We start from the raw sequence: 22,732 nt of genomic DNA, 5'->3' as shown, positions 1-22,732 counted from the left end.
CGCAAATTGTACAGACTAACTCTATGACAAAGGATACCGACGTGCTCTGATTGGTTGAAGCCTTGGCATCTTTTTGGCAATGTTTTGCACTCATAATAGTGTAATTATCGCTTATTTGGTTCAAACCTTGTACCTTTCATTAGTTTTATGGAAGATACGAGTGAATATCAACACGATTTAATTTTTATTAATATAATTGTTTTCTCTAAATATTACTAGTAATACTACTAATACTAATTAATAATAATAATAATAAATATTACTAATAATACTAGTAATACAAGTAACTAATGTTGTTTATGCACAGAAGTATAAAAACTAAATGAAAGTAATTACTCAACATATGATGCAGCAATTAAATAATTCTTATTTTTCTATGATTTTCGTGCCTTTATTAGATAATTTATGCAGTCATTGAAACTTGTTGCTGAACGTTTGTTACTTTCCCATCAACTGCATATGGGGAGATGATTACTTAATGCCCAAATCGTATAAATATGTAAGCTTTAACGGAATATGTGATTTCGTAGCTAATTTTTTTTAGTTATATCAAAATAATATTAAGAAGAAACACACACCAAAAATATTTTTAATAAATTGTAATTTTTATATTTCCTGAATTTAGGTTTCAGGATTTGATCTTTTCTGCTGTATATATGTTCCAGACTAATATTACATGTAAACCGTGAAAAATAGGGGGAGGGAGATAAATTCACAAATTTTATTTATTTTTATAAAAATATATTTCGGTATGGCCTCTTTTTGGCAAAACATTGCCAAAAAGATGCCAAGGCTTCAACCAATCAGAGCACGTCGGTATCCTTTGTCATAGACTTAGTCTGTACAATTTGCGAACTCGCTTTAATAACTCATAAAATAATGAAGATATAAACAAACTTATGGCATTTATTGATGGAATAACTCATATATTTTTCTTTTCAGGTTTGAATATTTTTAATTTTGTAAATATCGTCTGCGCGTGTGGTTAATTTCAGATAATTTCATTTTCCAGTCTAAATATCTGTACTTTTCTAAATATTGTCTGCTTATTAATTGCATTTTTCTCTTGTTTTGTTTTTGGCAACTATTGCAATGTTATGTTTACTTTTGATGTGTTTGTTCTATGTAGTACTTTTGTATGTGATGTTTTATTCGAGCGGATATTAAGGAGAATGCATACACCACAAGAGAAAGCACAGATTTTATGGTGGTTCATAGAAACGAAATCGATAGTGCAAGCACAGAAAAATTTCAGAAGAATTTACCAAAAAGATCCTCTTATCCAAAAACAGCATCTGGCGGTGGGAAAAGAATTTTCTAGAAATTGGAAGTATCGCAGATAAGAAACGTTCCGGACGACCTTGCACAAGTGATTTTGATGTTGAGTGTGTCAGAGAGACATTTTTACACAATCCTAGAATATCTGTGAGATCAGCGGCAACAGAATTGGATATGCCAATTTCGACGGTGTACAAGGTTATTAAGAAAAAATTAAGACTGCATGCGTACAAAGTTCAAATTGTTCAAGTTTTGGAACCGAACGATAGGCCTAGGAGGATGGCCTTTGCAACAGATATTCTAAGGAGGATAGAAGATGCTGCTGATTTTTTGAAGCGCATAATGTTCTCCGATGAAGCATCCTTTCATGTTTCTGGCATTGTTAATCGCCATAATGTGCGCATATGGGGATCTGAAACCCCCCATGAATACCGTGAGGCACAAAGGGATTCCCCAAAGGTTAATGTGTGGTGCGGACTAATGCACGACCGAGTCATTGGGCCTTTCTTTTTTACAGAAAAGACGGTCTCATCAGTCGTATACTTAGACATGTTGGAAAACTTCGTATTTCCACAACTAGAAGAGCTTCAGCCACGTGTCTTTTTGCAACAAGATGGTGCGCCACCTCATTGGGGTACCATCGTTCGTACTTCTTTGAACGACCATTTTCCAGGAAGATGGATTGGGCGAGGAGGTTCAATTTCTTGGCCACCCAGATCACCTGACATAACGTCGGTGGACTTTTTCCTTTGGGGGTTTGTAAAAGACAACGTTTTCAGGAGGAGAGTGTCGAATATTGATGACCTAAAAGCCAGAATTACAACCGCAATAGGCTCTATGGATGCTGACATGCTTGCCGCTACCTGGCGTGAAATTGACTATCGACTTGATATTCTCCGTGCGACGAAGGGGGACATTGACAAGGGCCATGAAACTTTTTGAGTCTATTTAACCATTTATGTTATTAATTTTAATCTATCTTTATTATTTTATGAGTTATTAAACATCAAAATGGGTCTAGGACTAAATAAACACCCTGTAGTTTGTTGTGTTGAAATTAGAATTTCAATTAATTAAAATTAAGCAAAATGTTGGCGTTTATCCATGAAATCTCCTTTGAATATTACAGTGTAAAAATGATTTTTATAATTTTTGAAACTCAAAAAATTATTTTTAATTATATCAGCTTAATTGTCAAATAAATTTTTCTTGACATTTGGCAATTTTTTTAAAAATATTTTTTCGCCTAATTTTCAACAATAGATTTCTTCCACTGAAATTCAAGTAGTTTTTACTATTTCATATTTAATTATGTAATTTTCTTCCATTGGTCAAAGTTAAGGGCGAAGGATTCTGTTTATACCTGTTCACTTTACATGATTAATATGAAAGTGAAGTTACAGTACTAAGAAATTTAGAATATAGTTGAATATACTTAAAAGCGTAATTGTCCACAATTACGTTTTTAAGTGTTAGGATGCCATGGGACGGATCTATTATGATGGTTAATATGGACAATTTCCAGAAAATATGTAAAGCTTTTAAAATAATGCGGATGTAATTTCTGTCACAATTTGATCTTAAGAATATTTTCTTGACATAAACATGAATATTAAGTCATGGATTAGAGATTTAATTTAAATTACCATTAATCTCGAAAGTCTTGTGGTTGCCATAGATGGCTGGTAATGTAAAAGGTGATCCAAAATTAACGCCAGATCTGAATTTGCTTCCATTCGTGTAGAGATACATAATTCACGATTTTTTGAATAACAAATAATTTTAATATTGTTATTTTTAAATATTTGTTCCAAATATCTGTTATTTCAATCATATTATTAATTAAAAATTATTACTTAATATTAAATATAAAATTTATTAATTGTAATTAATACTTAATTTACTAATTTAAGTAACGTGTGATTGAATCAATTTATCTATTTCAGCTTACTTCTTAAATTTGATTTTTTTAAAAACAATTTATTTAATTTCTTTATTGGAGTAAACTATTTTCTGAAAAATTTGAATTAAATATATATGTCATTTCTTTAAATTGTTTTCTTTAGTTCTATATTCTACGAATAAATGGCGCCAGAAGTAAACGGAATATATGCAAAGTCAAGTCACAAGGAATTAAAAATGATTTGTATGGAATAGTGCATCATCAAATGCGAATATCGGAAAGTCAAGGTTGCTCTCATGAAGTGGAGCGGCGACTTCACAATTTCCAGTGAAGTCACAGCTCCGATAAATTTCAGTGATATGCAATTCAATGATACGATAATTCCAGTAACCGGCCCGTTCACTTTTCAATCCATTCACAGATTTCTCCTTTTCTGTTTTGTTCGAGAGCTTCCATTGGACAAATCATTTCGATTATTACTTTCCAGTGAAGTCACCACTCCGGTAAATTTCAGTGATATCGTATCGATTGTTACTTTCGATCGTGATCCAAAATCTATAATCGAAATATCACCAGTAAGATCGTATCAAGGATTTGAATCACACCCCTGTTTGAAAAGTATTGATCACTGGTATTTGTGACTTTTTGATATTGGTTACGTAATAACCTCTCTTAAAATATTCCCCATCCCTACATTCGTGCAGTAATGTATCGTTAACTTTATTTTGAAAAAAGAAAGAAAACCCATTTGTTGATAGTTTAGGGTTAGTAAAAATGGAGCGTTACATGATAGAACAATGTGTTTTCATTGTTGAACAATATTTCAAATGAAACATTGTTCAACAATGTATCGGCCACAGTTCAAAAATTTGATAATTGGTCCACTAGATCGTGTAATTTAACACTACTGCATTTCTTTTTATGGGATTATTTGAAATCAAATGCCTATGCCAAGAAGCCCACAAGCACGCGTGCATTGAAGGAGGAAATTCAACGCTGCATAAACGAAATTCAGCCATATTTATGCAAAATGATCATGGAGAATTTCGACAAAAGAGTGTGTTTGTGCCAGCAAAGTCGTGGAGACCATTTTTCCTATGCGTTATTCCATACTTAACCGTATCCTAGTGTACTGTAGGAATTCAATAAAAATATAACAATTTAAAGGGAATTTTTTTTTTTATTTAATTCAAATCTTGCGTTAACATGTTGTTCTGAGGTGTAACGCTTCATTTTTATTAACCCTAACTATCAGCTGACTAATGGTTTTTTTAATAGTGTTGCCAACACTTTGCTGCACGAATGCTGGCAAATTCAAATCTTACATTAATTTTGGGACACCCTTTATAAAAATTAAAAATATCGATGTAAGAAAGTTCTTTTTTATTTAATACTCATTCAAAAAAATAATTGGCTTCGGGTATAGAAATCTCAATCAGTATACTGGTGTTAAAGGCTTTCGTCCTTCCAAAACCGCTATGATGTTTTCAGCCGTCAGAGTGCTTAGTCTCTCCATTGCTGTTTCTTCAGCAGCTGCTATATGAGGAGTGACGACTAATGGAAAGAAAAAAGTGTTGGAATAAATACACAAATAATAAATTAAGAAAGTTTTTAAAAAGCATGCCTTTATTAATGTACTAACATATGAAAAATAATTTTTGTATCGGAAAATCAAAAAATTATAAAAGCTTAAGGTGCTTATAAGAAAACAGGTTTGTTTAAAACCGATTGCCGATTACAGTTGACCATAACTTTTTTGCCAGCAATGATAGAAAGAAAAAAAAATTGAACATAAACTATGTGATTGAAAATATTGTTATGAATCTGTAGTATTGCTTCCCAGCACAGTATTCTAAACTATCTTTCCATCGTAGGAAAGATAGTTTTATGGTCAGCTTTATTGGATGCTGGTCGGATGCCGGATCAATAACCCTCGGGCTTAGTAACCATTTGGCGACGAATTTAGCGACAAAAGAGATGATACTAGAATGTTCAGGAATATTGATGATGGGATCTATAGGAGCCGAGTTACGCTTGATTGTTTGAGAACCTTCTCTGCCCTACTTCGGAAGCTATAAAAGGCCGCTGTCCAAGCCGTAGGCACTCATATATAATCGTAGAGTAACGACGAATTTGTTGGTTTAGTCCAGCGAAGCGGAAGCATTGAAAGGAGCTCAAGCGATTAATAGATTGAAATTGAGCCGTGCGCTGAGTCTTGGAGACAAGTGTTGAAGCAGCATCGACTTTTGTGTGGAGAAGCCAGTCGCATAGTAACGAGCCAGCAGTTGGGTACAGCTAAAGCGAGGAGTCATTTGAGAATAACAGTGTAGTGAATAGCTATGTAGATTCCCTCCTCCTGCTGAATTATGCCTGGCCGCTTTGTGTGCTGGGGTTGTTGTTTATTACCGATGACTACTTGTTGGCTGCTATTTGTTCTAAGTGTGCTGTTGTGTATTGCTTGTGCACGTCTCGGCTGTGTTTTCTGTCTTCGCGTTAATAAACGGAATTATTTGCTAAAGAGGTATACTGATTGTGTTACGCCACGCACCCACTACAAGCGAGCCCGTCGATTTTACGGACTTAGTTGAGGAATTTCCGTAACAATATCTAGATACTTTTAGTTTTGCAAACTTAGTTGAGGAATTTCCGTAACAATATCTAGATACTTTCAGTTTTGCAAACTTAGTTGAGGCATTTCCGTAACAATATCTAGATACTTTCAGTTTTGAGGATTTCACCGAAATTCTCCAGGAAAACTGGAGAAGCTGACTTTGAATATCAATGGTGAAAAAAAATACTTGCAACTCATATGTTGTAAAGATTGATTAATTAATTAATTATTGTAAAAATTTGCAAGAACATTTAGGAAGCCTACCAGAAATTGGTAAAGAAGAAACGGATTTTGATTTAATTTGCTTCACAGAAAACTGATAATGTTGCGCAATGTTCTTCGATTCTTTTGTTTGTTATGCGCAATATTTATTTGCATTTTAATTAAAATAATACTCATATTCAAGAAAATAAAAAAAAAATTTTTTTTAAATTCTCAAATTTTTCAGCAAATAAAATATGGAGTTTTCAACAAAAATATACAAAACTGGCAAAATATATGGCAAGATTAGATAATTTTTAACTGAATATGTGTTAAATATTGCACGCTTTTCCTTTTATAATTTCAAAGCCAGATACATAGGGCAATTTCTGCGAAAATTTCAATCGAATATCATAAAAATTCAAAAGCAATTACAGCTAACTGAATTTTCTCTAAAAGAAGTTAAATTCGAGGATTTCCCACAATTTGTTATTCTTTTATCTTGAGTACTCGAATAATTTCATCCATTTCTGTAAAATGTTTGAAATACGTTTAATTCACCATAGTATTTATAGATAAAATATTTAACATAATTGCAATAAACTATCATAAATAACAGAAATTTTATTGTGTTATTCATTTGTATTTGTATAACAATTAAACTTCTAACATTATATAACTTGATTGATAATATAATTAAAAGCCTCAGGTTAATTTTATACTTTGTTTATTCTGGAAATGTTTCAATTACTAATATGAGGTGAGATTACCTTTTGTTGCAGATACGGTCGCTACAATGTGAAAAAGACTATCCACCAGTTTTTAGAATATTTTTAATGCAACTGTAGGTTATTTATGTAAAAGAAAGTTATTGAGCTCTGTCACTGATGTGGGTCGTTGTAGTCTAGCTAGAGTTCGACATTCCAATTCATCTTATAGGTATTCTATGGGATGAATTCGACTTTCCAATTGGTCCCATAGATATCCTATGAGATGAATTCGACGTTTCAATTCGGTCATAGATATTCTATGAGATGAATTCGACATTCAGATTCGTCCTATAGATATTCTGTGGAATGAATTCGACGTTCTAATTCGTCCTATAGATATTCTGTGGAACGAATTCTATGTTCCAATTCATCTCATATGTATTATATGAGATTAAATTCGAGTAGTCTAATTTCTCAACATCCATATGGATAATACTTTATATGGCATACTTTATGAAAAAGAATTAATAATCAGTCTTTAAGAACACTCACCAACATTTGGTAATGTCAGCAACTCGTGGTCTTTTGGCAGTGGTTCAGGGTACATAACATCAATTGCGGCAGCCCTGATACGCTTATTTTTTAGGGCTTCGATTAAAGCATCCTGTTGCACCACACCGCCCCTATAAAAATTAATTACAAACTGTTAATAGAAAAAAAAATGTTTTGAAATGATAAATATAATTCCTTTTTGCATAAATAATTAATAACTAAAATTAATTTTTAGCAAGCGGCGCTTCAAGTGATTATGAGCCAAGGCTTGTCGAATATAGGAATTACAGAACTATAGCGTCTCCAAGTTTTGTAAAAATGTATTTAATTAGTAATTTATTAAATTTTACTCTTAATATTTAAATCCATCATCAATAATCGAATTTAATTTTCTTATTTTGTATATGAAGCTAATAAAACCGATATTTAAAGACTTTTCAGAAAGTGAAGAACTATAAAAGCATTATCTTTTTCAAAGTGTCATTCTCTTACTTCCTATCAATATTCCTCGACGCATGCAAAATAATTTGCATGCATTTTATGGCTGGCAGAGATATTTACTGAGATGCGACTCTGTTCATCAAGGCAGCTCCAATGCTGTTGGGATTATTTTCTAAGTACAAAATACAGATAGGTATAATATCCAAAATAAAACCACGTGTCTTGTCCAACCAGTACATCACTGGTATCAGAATAGTCGTCCAAGGGCTCTCTGATTCCTGATTGCAGAAATATTCTGAGTGATCTTAGCGCTTTGAAATCTGCCCCAAGTATTTTACGGAAGAGGTTTCTCTTGATCACATTCTTATTTGTCTGGGCCTCTCCAGGTAGGATCTTATCCATAATTAGTATTGGACTTCTTCGGGATACTCAATTTTATAGACTTGATATAGCTCTGCTGTTCATGGGGATGTGCATGAACAGATAAGAACAACAACAGATAGATATTCGTGGAGTATGAATGTTTTCTTTCCTTCACAGAGAGATATATTTAAGTATGTAAAAAAAACCCTCAACAATAATTTTTAATTATAATATGCATGTTATTCTCAGTTCATTTCCAAACTGCAAGAATTGATTATAAACCAAAAAGCCTACTATGAGATGCTGCCCTTCTATTTCCCGACACCTGCATCCTGTGTTATTTTTTCTGCTGTTTTTTTTCTATTTTATTTTCCTTTTCATGCACGAAACATACAATACGAAATTATTATTATCTCCAGATATTTGAGAGAATCTCTGAATTTTAGATATCATTGGGGAAAAAAATATGGATCATGTATGGAAAATATGGATCTGTGAGCGCTAAAACATATAAACGGGGAAAGCAAAACTTTAGAAATGTGAAACTGAGAATATATAATCATTGCATTAAACTTGAACTATAGATATATAAAAGATTATAAAAGAAGATGTTCGATGATAAGAGGTGCTATTCCAAAATGCATATTCTATTCCATTCATTATATATATATATATATATATATATATATATATATATATATATATATATATATATATATATATATATATATATATATATATATATATATATATATATATATATATATATATATATATATATATAAACCTAAAAAATACCATATTGTGGAAATATATGAGAAAATCGAAGGCAAACATTGCCTGCAGATTATATTCTAGAATTTTTCTGATTAAATCTTCCCTACACTTAACATTCACATACTTCATGGTTGTCCTATTATTTACTGTTGGCAAATCTGTTGTCAACTCGAACCCTTTTCACATCTTGTTACAGCCATTATCTGCTTCGAGAGTACCCAGTTAGGAAGCCACGTCTAATGGTACCAGATATTTTGCAATATTGTTAATGATATCGTATGGCATGTAGAGTATTGGCAAGAATCTAAAAAATATACAACATACATGGGAACATCGATATTACGTGTTAATAGGAATCTACTACTACAGTCTCCTTTAAATACTGAATTCATTTTAAACACCAGTTAAAAACTTATCAATATATATCAATATATCAATTTTAGCAATCATTAGAAATTAATAAAATTTGATAGGCTTGTAGTTAACAGATTTGATACGATGAGATGTTTATACATTCATTAATATCCTTCGAATCTGCAGTATAGCTTCCCTGCGCATTTAGTCCTTTAGTAAGGAAGAGAATTTTACAGATAGTTCCAACGGATGATGAATGGATGCCGAGTTAATGACTCCTGATGTTGGCGGCAAACTTGGTGGCCATTTGGCGTCAAAAATGGAGGCTCTAAATATGCTGGAATCTTTGCGACATCTATTAGGAACCAAGATAAGAATCCTTTTAGATCTTTATTGCTTTGTCATGGGATTTACAAAAGTGGAGGTGGACATACAGGAAATAGTAGAAGTAAAGCGAATTCTCTCTTTGGAGTCGTAACTTTCAGCGAGTTCTTTCTGAAAGTTAAGGCTAAACCTGCTGTTGCGGTTGTTTAATAACGATTCATTTTGCTGCTTCTGTGTTATTGATTTCTGCAAGTTTAGTTTCTGTGCTTGTGCGTCAATTGGGTTTTTATTTCTGTGTTTTCATGGTTTCTTGTTTTCGAGCTTGTTGAATTTTTCAATCGTAGTTATTTGGATATAGTAATATTTTCCAGATTACTTAGATATTAATTCTTCACTCACCTACTGGTATTGATGAAGACAGCATCTGGTTTCATCATTGAAAACGCTTTGGTGTCAAACATTCCCCTGTTCTTTTCTGTCAGATTGCAAGTTACTATAACGTAATCTGAATTCATTAGAAGTCTGTCAAATGTAGTAAAATGAGCTCCTTTCTCTTCAGCTGAAAAAAAGATATGTAGCAATTAAAAAGATAAGATTTATAAAGATACTATTTTGGAATATCAATTATACCTAAATGTGTGATACAGAAATAAATTTCAGTGATGAAGAAGAATTTGAGTTTACAAGTGTTGGGATTCCTGGCTTAACCCTAATTGCATGTAACCCTTTAGCGCATGCGCGCTGGTGACGTCAGGAAAAAATTTCCCATGATCCCACAGAGTAAGAGATGTAAGTTTAGGTTTGAGTTTGGATGGATGAAGTGTATGATGGAACTAAAGATGGTTTTGTGCTGTGTAAAGAATTCGTGCACTTAGAATGAAATATATGTAAATATTTTGTATATAATTATCTGTGCCTGTGTTCTCGTCCTGCAAATAAAAAAGATGACAAAAACGAGAACACTTGGATTAATGATTTCAATGTTCATGTTCACGATCTAATTCACCTTGGAATACCTCGATTCTATTTCATTTAGAAGATCCCGGAATGACAAGGTAAGACAGAAATTTTTCTTACATTTTTCGATAAATTTGAATTTGGGGCCTAGAAATCCCAAAAATAAGCATAGAAAATTAGCAGCTGTAAATAGATTATGCTTGCACACTTGGTTGTCAGTTGAATTCCACTGAATTTTTCTTTATTTCCATTTGATTTCCTCACAAATTAAATATTTGCTACAATTAAACATAGATTAAACCTTGAAAGGAAATGTGGAATTAAGGAGACTGTATATTGTTTAATTTTAATTTTATCCATACTGGAGGAAGAAAAATTTTATTATTATACTTATGCTTCTATCGTTGTCCATGCATGATTTATTGTCCTTGATTTAGCAGGTAATTTTTAAAAATCCATGGAAGGATCTATATGAAAATGGAATATTTGCCGTTTCTGTATTTAATTCCACTTTTTTAGCTGTTTCAATTTTTTTATCTTAATGTTTGAATTTTTAAAAATATTTCTTTTAGAAAATTTATAATTATATTTATATAACTTTCATTATAGGCTTAAGATTTTTGTGTTACAACGAGTCAATTTTCGGACGAAAGTCAAGTTCCTTTAAAAAATGTTTGAAGGTGATCTTTAATAAAAGTCTTGTTTCAAGATTTTCTACTTTGAATAATTTGTGTTTTAGATATAGCAGTATTGGTGCAATTCAAATGCACTGTCTTTCAGCACATTATGTTTTTTCCTCTGAAAATAACATCTTATTAGATTAGTTTATCTTATTATTAGATTAGTTTCATGAGATTTATATTTAGTTTTATTTGTGTTTGTATATAAAATTCTGTAAGTATTATCATGTTAAAATTGTCCATGTTTATTTTTCTGTGTCCCTAAATTTAGCCAATGTTTTCAAAATAAACAAGAATACGAGTCAAAATGGCCCGTTATTCCATCCAAAAATTCAAATTATATATATTATGTCATGATTACTTTGTTCGGTGTCACATCAAAACAGTACTGTATGTAATTAATAAGCACAGCCGAATCAATGCAGTGCGGGCCAAAAATTCAAACTGTATGAAGAATGTTTCTGTTCTTTTAAGCGCCTTGTAAATATTCTGGTAAGATTAAATTACCTACAAAAGATTCAATTGAAATTTTACATTGCCAATAACTCTGGCGAGCCAACTGGTAGCCAAAGGCGACTAATTTAGAATTTTGAATTATATTTTTCTCATATTCATTACCAGATAATTCTTCTAAACTAGAATAAAATTCAATTAAAATTAATAAAATATCTGAGAATTATTTGATTCTTATTAGATAAATTCATTCATTCTTTTGGCACCTATGAAAGAACAACATTTGGCTTTTAATGTTTGGAAAGCAATTGTTTGATATAAAGTGACAAATAATTATATAGAGAACTTAATTGAAGATGAAAATTTACCTGCAGAAATGGGAGAGAATATATCATAATAGTACACTTTAGAAACGCCAAATGGTAGAATTCTGTCAAGTACAGCTTGCCCTAAGAAGAAACAGAACCTAAATATCAAACAACTAAAAAATGATTTATTGTTAAACATATATATTAGTTAATTTTAACAATATAAATTTAAAGTTTGCTTTATCTACCAAATATATTTATATTATTCCATATGAAATCTATGACCATTTTCATTAGTTCAGTAGAATATTTTCTTTTATCGAGCCTTGATTCCCAAAGAGCATTTAATTTTGAACAGTTATGTAAAATTTATAAAAATAATACTATATAATACTGTAATACTTATTTAAAAAATACTGTAAAATGTAGTGAAATTTATAAAAAAAATACTATACAATATTGATTGCCCATATTAAACAAAATTAGTGAAAGTGACAAATTAGTTGAAAGTGAAAATTGTGACAAAATTAGTTAGTCCTGTAGGAATATATATATATATAATTTTCATTTCTCTACATTTTTCTTAATGTTGAAGATAGAAAAATAGGTCCAATTAGCTAAATTAACGTTTCATTAAGATGAACAACTTCTGTATTTAAAGTTTTCGGTAACTGCAATATCTTAGAAGTTAGAAGCTGAAATGTGATTTTCATGCTTTAATTTTGACTGTTTCTAACATCAGTAATTTATGTTGCCAGATAGTAACTCAAATGTAATGGAATCTACCTTTGTCTTACAGCTTACCGAGAAGATTTTTTTTTTTTTTTCATATTGTACAACCTGAGAAGAAATATATTTTTCTATCAAAAAGTTGGATCCCTCAGTAACAGCCTGAGTTTTTGGAAAGTAGGTGAATTCTTCACTAGTATTTCTTCTGTGTAGGTCAGTACCAGAAATATAATGATAACGGCAGCGACAGTGAATAATTATTGAAAATCTACTTGTAAAATAAAAATTAATCGCTAATTTTTTTTATATTTTCGAATCTGCACCATTACTATTTTCTTTAATTGAACTGCTCTATCTTTAATGATTAAAACTTCTCTTCTGCGTAACTGCATCTCAGAATTGCAATTGCTATTGATAGTGCTTTTGACGCAACCTATTTAAATTTATGAATGAATATTTCATATTGTAGTCTAGTAATTTACGTTATAGTATTTTTGGAGTAGCAACATATATGTAGCGAAATATAGTTGAATTAAAAATATGCCATTTACCTATTCTTCCCATACCAACAATACCAACTGTTGCATTTGTCAATCCTCTTCCCACATACCAATCCGGAGTCCAAGATTCAATCCATTCTCCTCTATTGCAAAGAAAAAATGAATGGAAAATTAAAACAATATCAAGAATTAAAGTCAGTATGAATCTGAAAAATTAGGAACAGCACAGGTTCAAAATTTCGTTTTTTTTTTTTTTTTTTTTTTTTGTTTGTTTATACGAAGAGAAAATATTGTAACTGTCAAAAAATTCGATCTCAAAAGTTTAAAGAATCTTCACGCTTCAGAGACCTCTCTGAGACATTTCAGAAACAATGCATTACAAAATTTCATATTGAAAAAAGATACTAATTATACCAGAAAGATATTTAATGGAGAATAAACAAAAACTATACCTTTGAATGGCGCCTGCTGCTGTAACAATTTTTCTGGATACTGCGAGCAGCAGACCAATCGTAAACTCAGCTACGACAGACACAGAAATAGGATTGGCGGCGTTGCAGACTTGAATGTTCCTGTCAAATAGAAATCATCAGATTTAAATTTTTGGTTCAAATTGCCTGATTTTATTATTGCTAAAATGATCTAATTTTAATAAATTTATAATTATGAATTTTTTTAGGGAAGTAAGTAGTTGCGACAAACAAAAATATGATGCAATGTTTAAATCGGTATGTTACAAGAGGAATACGAAGCATGGAACATTCTGTCTCATGTATATATTTTACAAGATCTATTTCATATAGTTGATTCAAAAAATCTAAATTTACGTATTATTGTTTATTAATTTTAAGAAGATTCATATTTGAAAATGATTAAGATTCGAGGTTTATAAATGGACAATTAGCAATTTGCGCTAAAATAAGGTAACTCATTTGTTTTTAAAATATTTTTGACGGAACTTTTATAAAGTAGAACTTGTTTTCAAATTTTTTTTTTAATTTTATGTAACATATAATAAAAAAACTTCATGCTTACCAAATTAGCGACTCGATTAAACCGAATTAAAGATAAAAAAAAAATTGTACTACTGAAATATTTTTCAGAAAAACTTAACCAATTTTTGAGTAAAGTTTTTGAAAAATTTCATGGGTTTTTGTCTTCATGAGGGTAATTTTAAAATTTTTGATTATGAAAGAGTTGAAAAACTTTCTCATAAAAATTCCCAATTTATGAAATATTATAAAATTCAGATGTAACGCCTTAAAGTAGTAAAGCAACACAAGCCACTTATCGGAACCAGACGAATCACTCAAACTCCGATTACTTCACCCTGTACAGATGTACTATCCTTTTTAAGATACGTAAAGTTTTCTTTTTCAGATTTTTTAATAACTTTTTAAGTTTAAGGACGTGCGTCAGTCAGCTTTGATTTTACTAAAATGAACAAAAGATTAAAGATGGAAGATTAAATACTTAAGCTATTAGCAAAGAATTCCGAAAAAAAAAATGCTCTTAATCACTATATCACCTCTTCCCAGAATAAAATAGTCCAATAATCCAAAAGTAGTGGTTTTGGTTTTCAGAAATGAAACATTTTGCCATTTTTCAAACTGCTTTTATAATAAATAGCTTCAATTTTTTCCATGATATGTAATATTAATATTTACAATTATTCTTCATTTAATTAATAAAAAAATTAATTTTTGTTTCCCCTAATATAATCTCTTCCTTCATTGAGTTATAAAATGAAGAAAATAGCTCTATTTTATGCAAAATAAATAAATAAACAATTCTCTTTTCTTTGCTCAATGTTTTTTTTTTCTCCTATATATTTTCACTTATTATTAAAAAACTGGCTACTATAAACTTAATAGCTACTAAAAGTGAAAGCAAAGATTTACCTCTTTTTGCATTCTTCAACGTCGATGTGTTCGAATCCTAAAGAAATCGTTGCAACAACCTTCAGCTGCGGCCCTTTAATGAGATAAGTACATAATTTTTATTTTCTCGTATATGTAGTTTAAGGAAAGTATTATAATCGTCAAAAAATTCGAACTCGAGATTTTGAATAATCTCCATGTTTAAAAAATCCCTGAGTTCGAAAGAACTCAGAGAGACACATGATTGGAAGATACCCGTCTGCTTGTCCGTGATAAAGATAACTCAAAAACGCTACGAGCTAGATGGATGAAATTTGGTTTGCAGTCTTTACCTACCTAAACCAAGGTCCACAACTTTATGCAGGGAGAGAGGAAGGCTAACACCTTTATTAGAAACATATTAGCCTCTTTATTAGTTAATGTTTTGGTGAAACCACACTCGCTGGTTCAAATTCTAATGAATAACAGTGGTGAGAATTCTAAATAGACATTGTAATTTTCAACCCATGACTGTGAAGTTTCGAGGTCAATATTTACATAAGAATCTTCATCCTTGCAGTTCTCTTTTTTTAATCGTTCAGAGAAAAAATAGGGTTTAATATCGTTTTTTAAAAAAAATATTTGTGTGTAAATGCACCCCATCGACAGATCACTAAAAAGAATCACGAGCTAAGAGATACTTTTGTAACTATTGTTCGCCAGTAACATACGATTAAAAATACACAAGTTTTCTTTACTATTTTTTTCTGTTTATTTTCTACTCTATTTCCAAAAAATTGCTGTACACTCTCGAGTATCCGGTAAGCGACTATCCGGCCTAGTTTCCTTTTATCGTAATTAACCCTTTCAAGGGCCGAGGGAAATATGCTTCCCACCAAATTTTTCAATCTTTGTATGAATTTATGTAGGTTGGCATAAGTTCTGACAAATTTTTTTTAGAAATACAGAAACTTAGATGCTTTAGTTTTTTATTTTACACAAAATGATGTGTCTTGATTTGATACTTAATTATTAATGAACCAATTTAATTAATTAATGGAATTAAATTTATCTAATCATCTAAATGAATCCCTTTTCTTATTCTAATTTCAGCTTTAAAATATTTTAACATAATATGACTAGAAAAAAATAGTCCTTTAAAGGGTTAAATGAGGAAAGCAAGGCGTTCAAAAGCAACCATCTATTAAGGAGTTTTTCAAAAACTAAAAACTATATAAAACTAAAACTAAAACTATATCGTAGGGTAACATTTTCATATCTGTGTAATCATTTATCAATAAAAAATAAAAGCAATTTGGGACAATTTTCTTAAGAATTAAGCTTACGATGTACTTTAATGTTTTGTTTGTTTCCTGCATTTAAGTTAGTCGTTACAGAATTTGTGTCAAAAAGTGAACTGTTTATATTCTTTTACTTACATTTTCTCTAATAAATTCTTGAAACGTGCAGTGCAGTATATAAGCATATTTAAACTACCAGTATAGCTCTTTTTATTTTAACTCGACACTTTGCCGCGGCCGCGTTCACATTCGACATGGCTTGGGATAAATGGAGGGCTTAGTGCTTTATAAGAAAAATTGGTGGGCAAAAATTTGAGTTCATAGAACCCTGGCCTATCCGGTATGTTACCGGTATGTCCGGTATTCCACCACATTAGGCCGGATACTCGGGAGTGTACTGTATATAAATTTGAATTATTATTTTTTAGATATGAAAGTTTAGACTAGACACTTTGAGTTTATTAGAAACTAGAAAGAATAGGATAAATTATAATGAAAGTAGGCAAATGTATTAATTTATTATATCTGACAAATACTGGATTTTAAGAATTAAGAAAGGGCCAAAAGAAAACAAGGAAGATAAAGTATTTACCTGCAGCTTCGAGGACCTCCTTAGTTATTTTATCAGTGGATATACAGAAAAGGGCTTCTGCCCCTTTGATATGCTGTAGCAAATAATCTTTTGAAACATCATGGGGTTCAGGGTTGTAATGCACATTAAATCTAAAAAATAAAGGCAGCATAATATACATTTGCATTTCTTTAATCCTATTTCACAACGGAACAGTTTTTTTCGGCACAAACGATAAGCATCTAATAGCAGGAAACCATCCCAAAACTTCATTATAGGCTTAGTATAAACTCAGTGGCGCAGCTACACAGGAGCAAGGAAGTATCGATGCCCCGAAGGTTACGGCAATAAAAAATAAAGGCATGCGCATTACTTTTTTGGGCAAAATATCGTGAAGTGAAGAAAAAAATAATATCATGTATAAGACAACATGTGTATCATTGATGACTGTGAAAAAATCGTTTCACTGGGGGCGAAAAAATTATACTATATCCCAGGAGCCACTTATTCTCGCTACGTCATTAAATAACCTAACGGTTTTCGGTGATGAGGTGGTTCGCCTATCAGTCAAATTACTAGATCACTAGAAATATCTGACTTTAATCGGTGATTTGGTTGTTTTTTGTGCTTGATAATTTTATTCCATACTGTATTGTTCTTGAATTAATTTTTTCTTTTACTTATTTTTATATTTGTTTTCTGTTACTTGTCAAAAATTTGCTTGTTTCTTTTTCGTTTTTTTTTTTTTTTTTTTTTTCTAAAAATATAAATATTTCTTGTTCATAAATTTCAGTTTAAAATAATTAATATACAATATATTAATAGTCAAGTTAAACAATTTATAAATTTTAAATTTCATTGATTTAACAACTACAACTATCAAAATGGGTATTGTAGCTCGTTACTTATTATCTAAGTTATCTAGTTAGTCATTAGCTAGTAGTTAGTAATTACAAAGCAATACAAAGAAGTTAGCAATTAAAAACTAATTAGTATACAAATGGCCTAACTAGTTTCTTTATCGATTCTTAGCTGTCGAGAAATAAAATTTAGGAAAGTTCAAAGAGTTAAAAGCTGAAATTTTTAAATTCGATAACTAAATTAGACATTTCTTATTATGGTGCTCTTTTAAAGAGAGCAAAGAATTAAAAGCTAAAAGATTTCAATTCAATGACTACATTAGAAACTTTTCATGATGGCAAATTATTGAGATAATTTGACTCCTGATAATTATCAAGTATATTTCCACCAAAATTAATAATTACATATGGAAACGTGAAATTTTATCGGTAGAATTTTTTTCAAATACAACAGCAGGCTAAAACACCTTTTCATAGGTTTTGAAGTCTAGTGTTAGTACTTTATTCTTACGGCATTGACCGTAGCAGAGATATTAAAATCGATACCATAAATTAAATTGAAAATACTGAAGTGAAATAAAAATAATAAAATAGAATTGATTTTTCTCAGATTTTTTCCACCGATGCTGTTATATCGGATGCGAGATTTCAGAAGGTAAAAAATTGGAGCAAATCTCTGAAAATACAGATTAAAAAAATAGTTTGTGTTGAGAGTAAACAAAATTAAAAATTTGCTATAAACGAAGCTAATTAGAATTTAAAAAAGTGCAAAAATAATTTTCATGATTTTTGGGACATTCATTCTGATTTGATTCCTTAACAAATCAATACTGGAAGGATATGTGGCTCACTAAATTAATAAAAATCCAGTGAAAAAGGAAAATATCCCTTTTTTCTGTAGCAGATATCAGATGAAAAACCTTTGAAATCTTCAGTAAAGCAATTGATTAAAAAATAATATAAAGACGTAATACGATCGTTCTTGTTTTAATTTAGAGAAGAAAAATAACGAATAATAGTTTCAAAAGTATTGGAAAAGATAATTAAATTAGAATGTCGAATCCAAGAATAGTAGTTTTTATAATTTTTCAGAAAAACTAACTGCATTTCTATAATTTTTCAAAATTGAATAAATTTTGTTAATTAATACCATATTTTATTAAAGGTCAATTGTTTATTCAAATCTCAGATACATAATTTTGTTTTATTTTGTTTGACGCACAATAAATAAAGATATTACACATAAATGTGTGTGAAAATTCATTCAAAATATCGCAAAATATGAAATAAAAAAAATTTCTACTAAACTTTTTCTAATTAGGAATTCAAATGCATAAAATTATCATTGAAATTGTCTATGACCAAATTTCTGATTCGATAAATTTTTCTAAACACTTCAGACACACATAAAAACATATATATTTATAAGTATAATGTAAATGAAACTCGTTATATCTTTGCATGTACATTATATTATATATACATTACATATGTATATTAAATACATTATATACATTATGTACATTATATTAAGTATGTTCCACATCTTCTCCTAAACAAATGGGCAGAATCAAACCAAATTTTGCCTACTTTTTATTTAAAACTTAAGAATGGTTATTGTTAACTTTTGAATGAATAAAATTTAATAAAATATTTAATTAGCTAGCTATTAACAAGATATTTAATCTTTTTTTTTTACATTTTGAATTGCTCTAATACTATTTTTTTAACTTTATTTTTTATTTTAATAAATCCTTTGACAATATTTTTTATTAGTTTTATAATAGTGATTTAACCATGCTTAAAATTAAGCGTAAATTGATTTCTGAAATTAAAATAATACTTGTAATTCTAATGTAACAAATATTAATTTATGGAAAAAATATCAACTGTCGGTGGGTTTTTTTAAAAATCGTTTGGTTTAATTGATAACATAATTTCAATTAAGAGCAGACGATAACGATTTTAGATGATAAAAATATTTGTGCATTAAAATATTTTATACAAAAGCAATTTTTACGTTAAAAATATTATATATGATATTATGACTTTAATTTCGAGCAAGGCTGGATATATCATATAGTTGATAATATAATAGAAAGACGCTTACTTTTCTTCAAGTAGTTTAATTCCACATTGAGGGAAATCTGGCCGTGTTACGAATACCTTTTTCTTACTCATTTTCACTAAGTGAGCAATTCCGCATCTGAGTTACAACTATCAGACGTTGCTAAGTGTCAGGTTCTTAAAGTACAAATTCTTATCACCTATACATCTCTAATCAAATGCGAAAAACAATAGTTTAGAAGAAAAATGAACGTCATAAAAATAGTTTCCATTTTTCAATTTTCATTTGAAGTAGCTTTATCTTAAAATGAAAGATAAAAGTAAAGATTCTCAAGTAGATTAAAAATTGCCTATTAAGAATATCTCGAAAAGAAAACAGGTTATTTCATTTACTCTAAAACTGTACAATTAATAAAAATTTATAAATAAAAATTTTTCTTTCTTGATTTATTTGGATTTTATTGGTATAGTAAGTAATAAGTAACTAATTTTTTTATATAAAAAAGGAACTATAAAAAATTTATGAACTTTTTTATAATCATCTCTGTTATTATTTTTCTGTACGGTTATTTGATCTCTTTTTATTTTAAATATTGTTGTATTTCATTTCCCCCTTTTTTACTGAACTGACATGTCATAGTTCTTATGAATAAATATTTCTGTATTTTTCATTCCTCTTTATTTCCTTTTTTCTCCTTGTTATTTAATTCTTTATCAACTGAATAATTTAGTGTACATTTAATTCTCTATGTGTGTATATGTTATATACAGTAGTGGCAAAAATTGTGGACACTTTTGAAATTTTTTTGTTTTCTAACTTTGCATGCTTATAGAAAATGTAATGTTTCACAAAATGCAAAACCTGGCATATCGTTTTAAAGAGAATTTAAAATTCATTTTAAATTTGAATGAATGGGAAATGTGAGAATTTATAAAGAAAATTCAAATATTTGCAATACAAAAAAAGTTCGCAGCAATAATTATCAAGATACATTTGATACTGATGATTGCAGTGAGTTATCAGTACTTACTTAGTAGGGTAGCCTTTATTTTTTATTACAGCTTCACATCGATGTTTCATTGAGCTTATGAGATTTTTAAGCTCTTCCTTCGTTATTGCATGATACCAGGAAACAATTATAGCCTCAATTAATTCTCTTTTATTTGATGAACGTTTCATATGTTCAAGAGTTTTCAAACGGTTCCATAAGTTTTCAATTTTGAGGTCAGGCTGTTACCTGGCCATGATAACAATTCAGTCTCTTTGTACTAAACCACTTTTTCTATATTTTTGCTGTGTGACAAGGAGATGAATCCTGCCGAAAAATAAATAATGCGTTGTTGGGAAAAAGATCACTGATGAAAGTTGTAAGTTTTGGCTCTAGAATAGTGTCAATGTATTTTCTTGCATTGAATGTCCCATCGATAACATGAAGGAGACCAATACCGTTTGCTGACATACATGACCAAATCATCACACTAACTGAGTTCTTCACAGTTGCCTGAATGCAGTCAAGATGTAGCTCTTCACCTATTTTACGTCTTGAATATTTTCGCCAATCACTACCGAATAGCATTATCTTTTTTTCATCACTCCAAATAACTTGTGACCACTGACCATTTGTCCAATTAATGTGTTCCTTTGCCCACTGTAATCTTTTTATGCTCTACTGTAAATTGAGATAAGGCTTTTTTTCGAGAAATTCTATCTCTTAGTCCAACACCGAATAATTTCTTTTGATTATTCTGGAACTGACAGAAACGCCATCATTCAGTTGACTTCTGATGGCCTCTGAAGACATTCTTCTATTTTGGAGACAGACTATTTTTTTTTTCTATCATCAACAGATGTGGTGCACCCTTTTCAGCCATTTCCTGCTTTTTTTTTTTAAAATTTGTCTCCTGATATCGTAAACATAATTTTCGAACTCCAGATGTAGTCGCTGAACCATCAACTTGCAATTTCAGCATAAGAAAGACCATAGTCAATTAATACAATAATCTTAGTCCTCTTCCTAGGTGCCCAATATATTCTTTTATTTGATGTCATTGCTTCTCGACTAAATATTAGAAATATTTACAAAAATTCTAACTTGCAATTTAATTGCATAAAAAACAGTCTTCCTTATACAACGACTTGTTCCAACTTTAAACATGATGTTAGCTGTTGCTAGAAATTAGTAACATTTGATTGGTTTCCAGAACAAAACAGCGATTTGTCAGGAAAGTTACAAATAGCAATCCACTTCATCACTGTGTTTGTTATTCAGATTAAAGTAAGAATAACTTTTTTTGTTTGCAAATATTTGAACTTTTGCTTTTTGTACTGAAATCAGCATTAAATTCTCTTTAAAATAATATGTAAGAGTTTGTATTTTGTGAAATAACATTTTCTGTAAGCATACAAAGTTAGAAAACATAATGATTTTCAAAAGAGTCCACAATTTGGGCCATCACTGTATATTGCCGAGTCTTTGTTTAACGATTTCTCACTGTTCCACTTCATTATAAAAAATTGTTAAATAGTAATTTGCAAATTGAGTTATAAAATCAAGAAGAAAAAAGAACATAACGAAACTTTATTGACTTTAAAACACATCCTAAATTGTGAAAAATTCTATAATTTTGTTTTGTACAGGTTTAAAAGAACACGTTTTTTTTCCTTTTTTTTTTTTTTTTTCTTTTTTTTTCCATAAAAATGTTTACTTGTATAGATTATGACACATCTGTAACGTAGTTTTGAAATTGCAATTTCTTATGTATTATTTTAAATGCAGTGAAATTTTTTAATAACTTTTTCATTATCATCCTCAATTATTCATTTTACTGTCTGTATTATTTTTTGTAACACTTTACAATATATCTTGTTCTATAGGATAGTTGTAATCACGTTGTCTTCCTTATCGTGAAGAAAATTAGACACTTCAATCTCG

General features: G+C 30.0%; 1 protein-coding gene across 1 annotated transcript; it reads right to left on the bottom strand.

Moving 5' to 3' along the window:
* Window positions 1-4,341: 4,341 nt before the first annotated feature.
* LOC129972238 (glyoxylate reductase/hydroxypyruvate reductase-like) lies at window positions 4,342-19,989 on the bottom strand. Its single transcript, XM_056086293.1, has 9 exons — window positions 19,843-19,989; window positions 16,894-17,024; window positions 15,043-15,115; window positions 13,594-13,713; window positions 13,193-13,284; window positions 11,973-12,053; window positions 9,914-10,073; window positions 7,256-7,386; window positions 4,342-4,735 (listed from the first exon to the last, which is right to left on the bottom strand). The coding sequence occupies exons 1-9, from the start codon at window positions 19,911-19,913 to the stop codon at window positions 4,617-4,619; spliced, it is 978 nt and encodes a 325-aa protein (XP_055942268.1). The 5' UTR covers window positions 19,914-19,989; the 3' UTR covers window positions 4,342-4,616.
* Window positions 19,990-22,732: the final 2,743 nt, after the last annotated feature.

Source organism: Argiope bruennichi, chromosome 6, assembly GCF_947563725.1.
Source record: "Argiope bruennichi chromosome 6, qqArgBrue1.1, whole genome shotgun sequence".
Classification (NCBI taxonomy): Eukaryota; Metazoa; Arthropoda; class Arachnida; order Araneae; family Araneidae; genus Argiope; species Argiope bruennichi.
The sequence above is the reverse complement of the archived record's forward strand: the minus strand, read 5'-3'. Positions and strand labels throughout refer to the sequence as shown.

What these genes read in the sequence shown, in the direction of transcription:
- LOC129972238 (XM_056086293.1), bottom strand. Translation starts at nt 19,913, where the DNA reads ATGAGTAAGAAAAAGGTATTCGTAACACGGCCAGATTTCCCTCAATGT. An exon ending in GGAGGTCCTCGAAGCTGCAG is followed by an intron (nt 15,116 to 16,893) that starts GTAAATACTTTA and finishes ATCTCATTAAAG; the next exon opens with GGCCGCAGCTGAAGGTTGTT. An exon ending in GTTGAAGAATGCAAAAAGAG is followed by an intron (nt 13,714 to 15,042) that starts GTAAATCTTTGC and finishes TCTATTTGACAG; the next exon opens with GAACATTCAAGTCTGCAACG.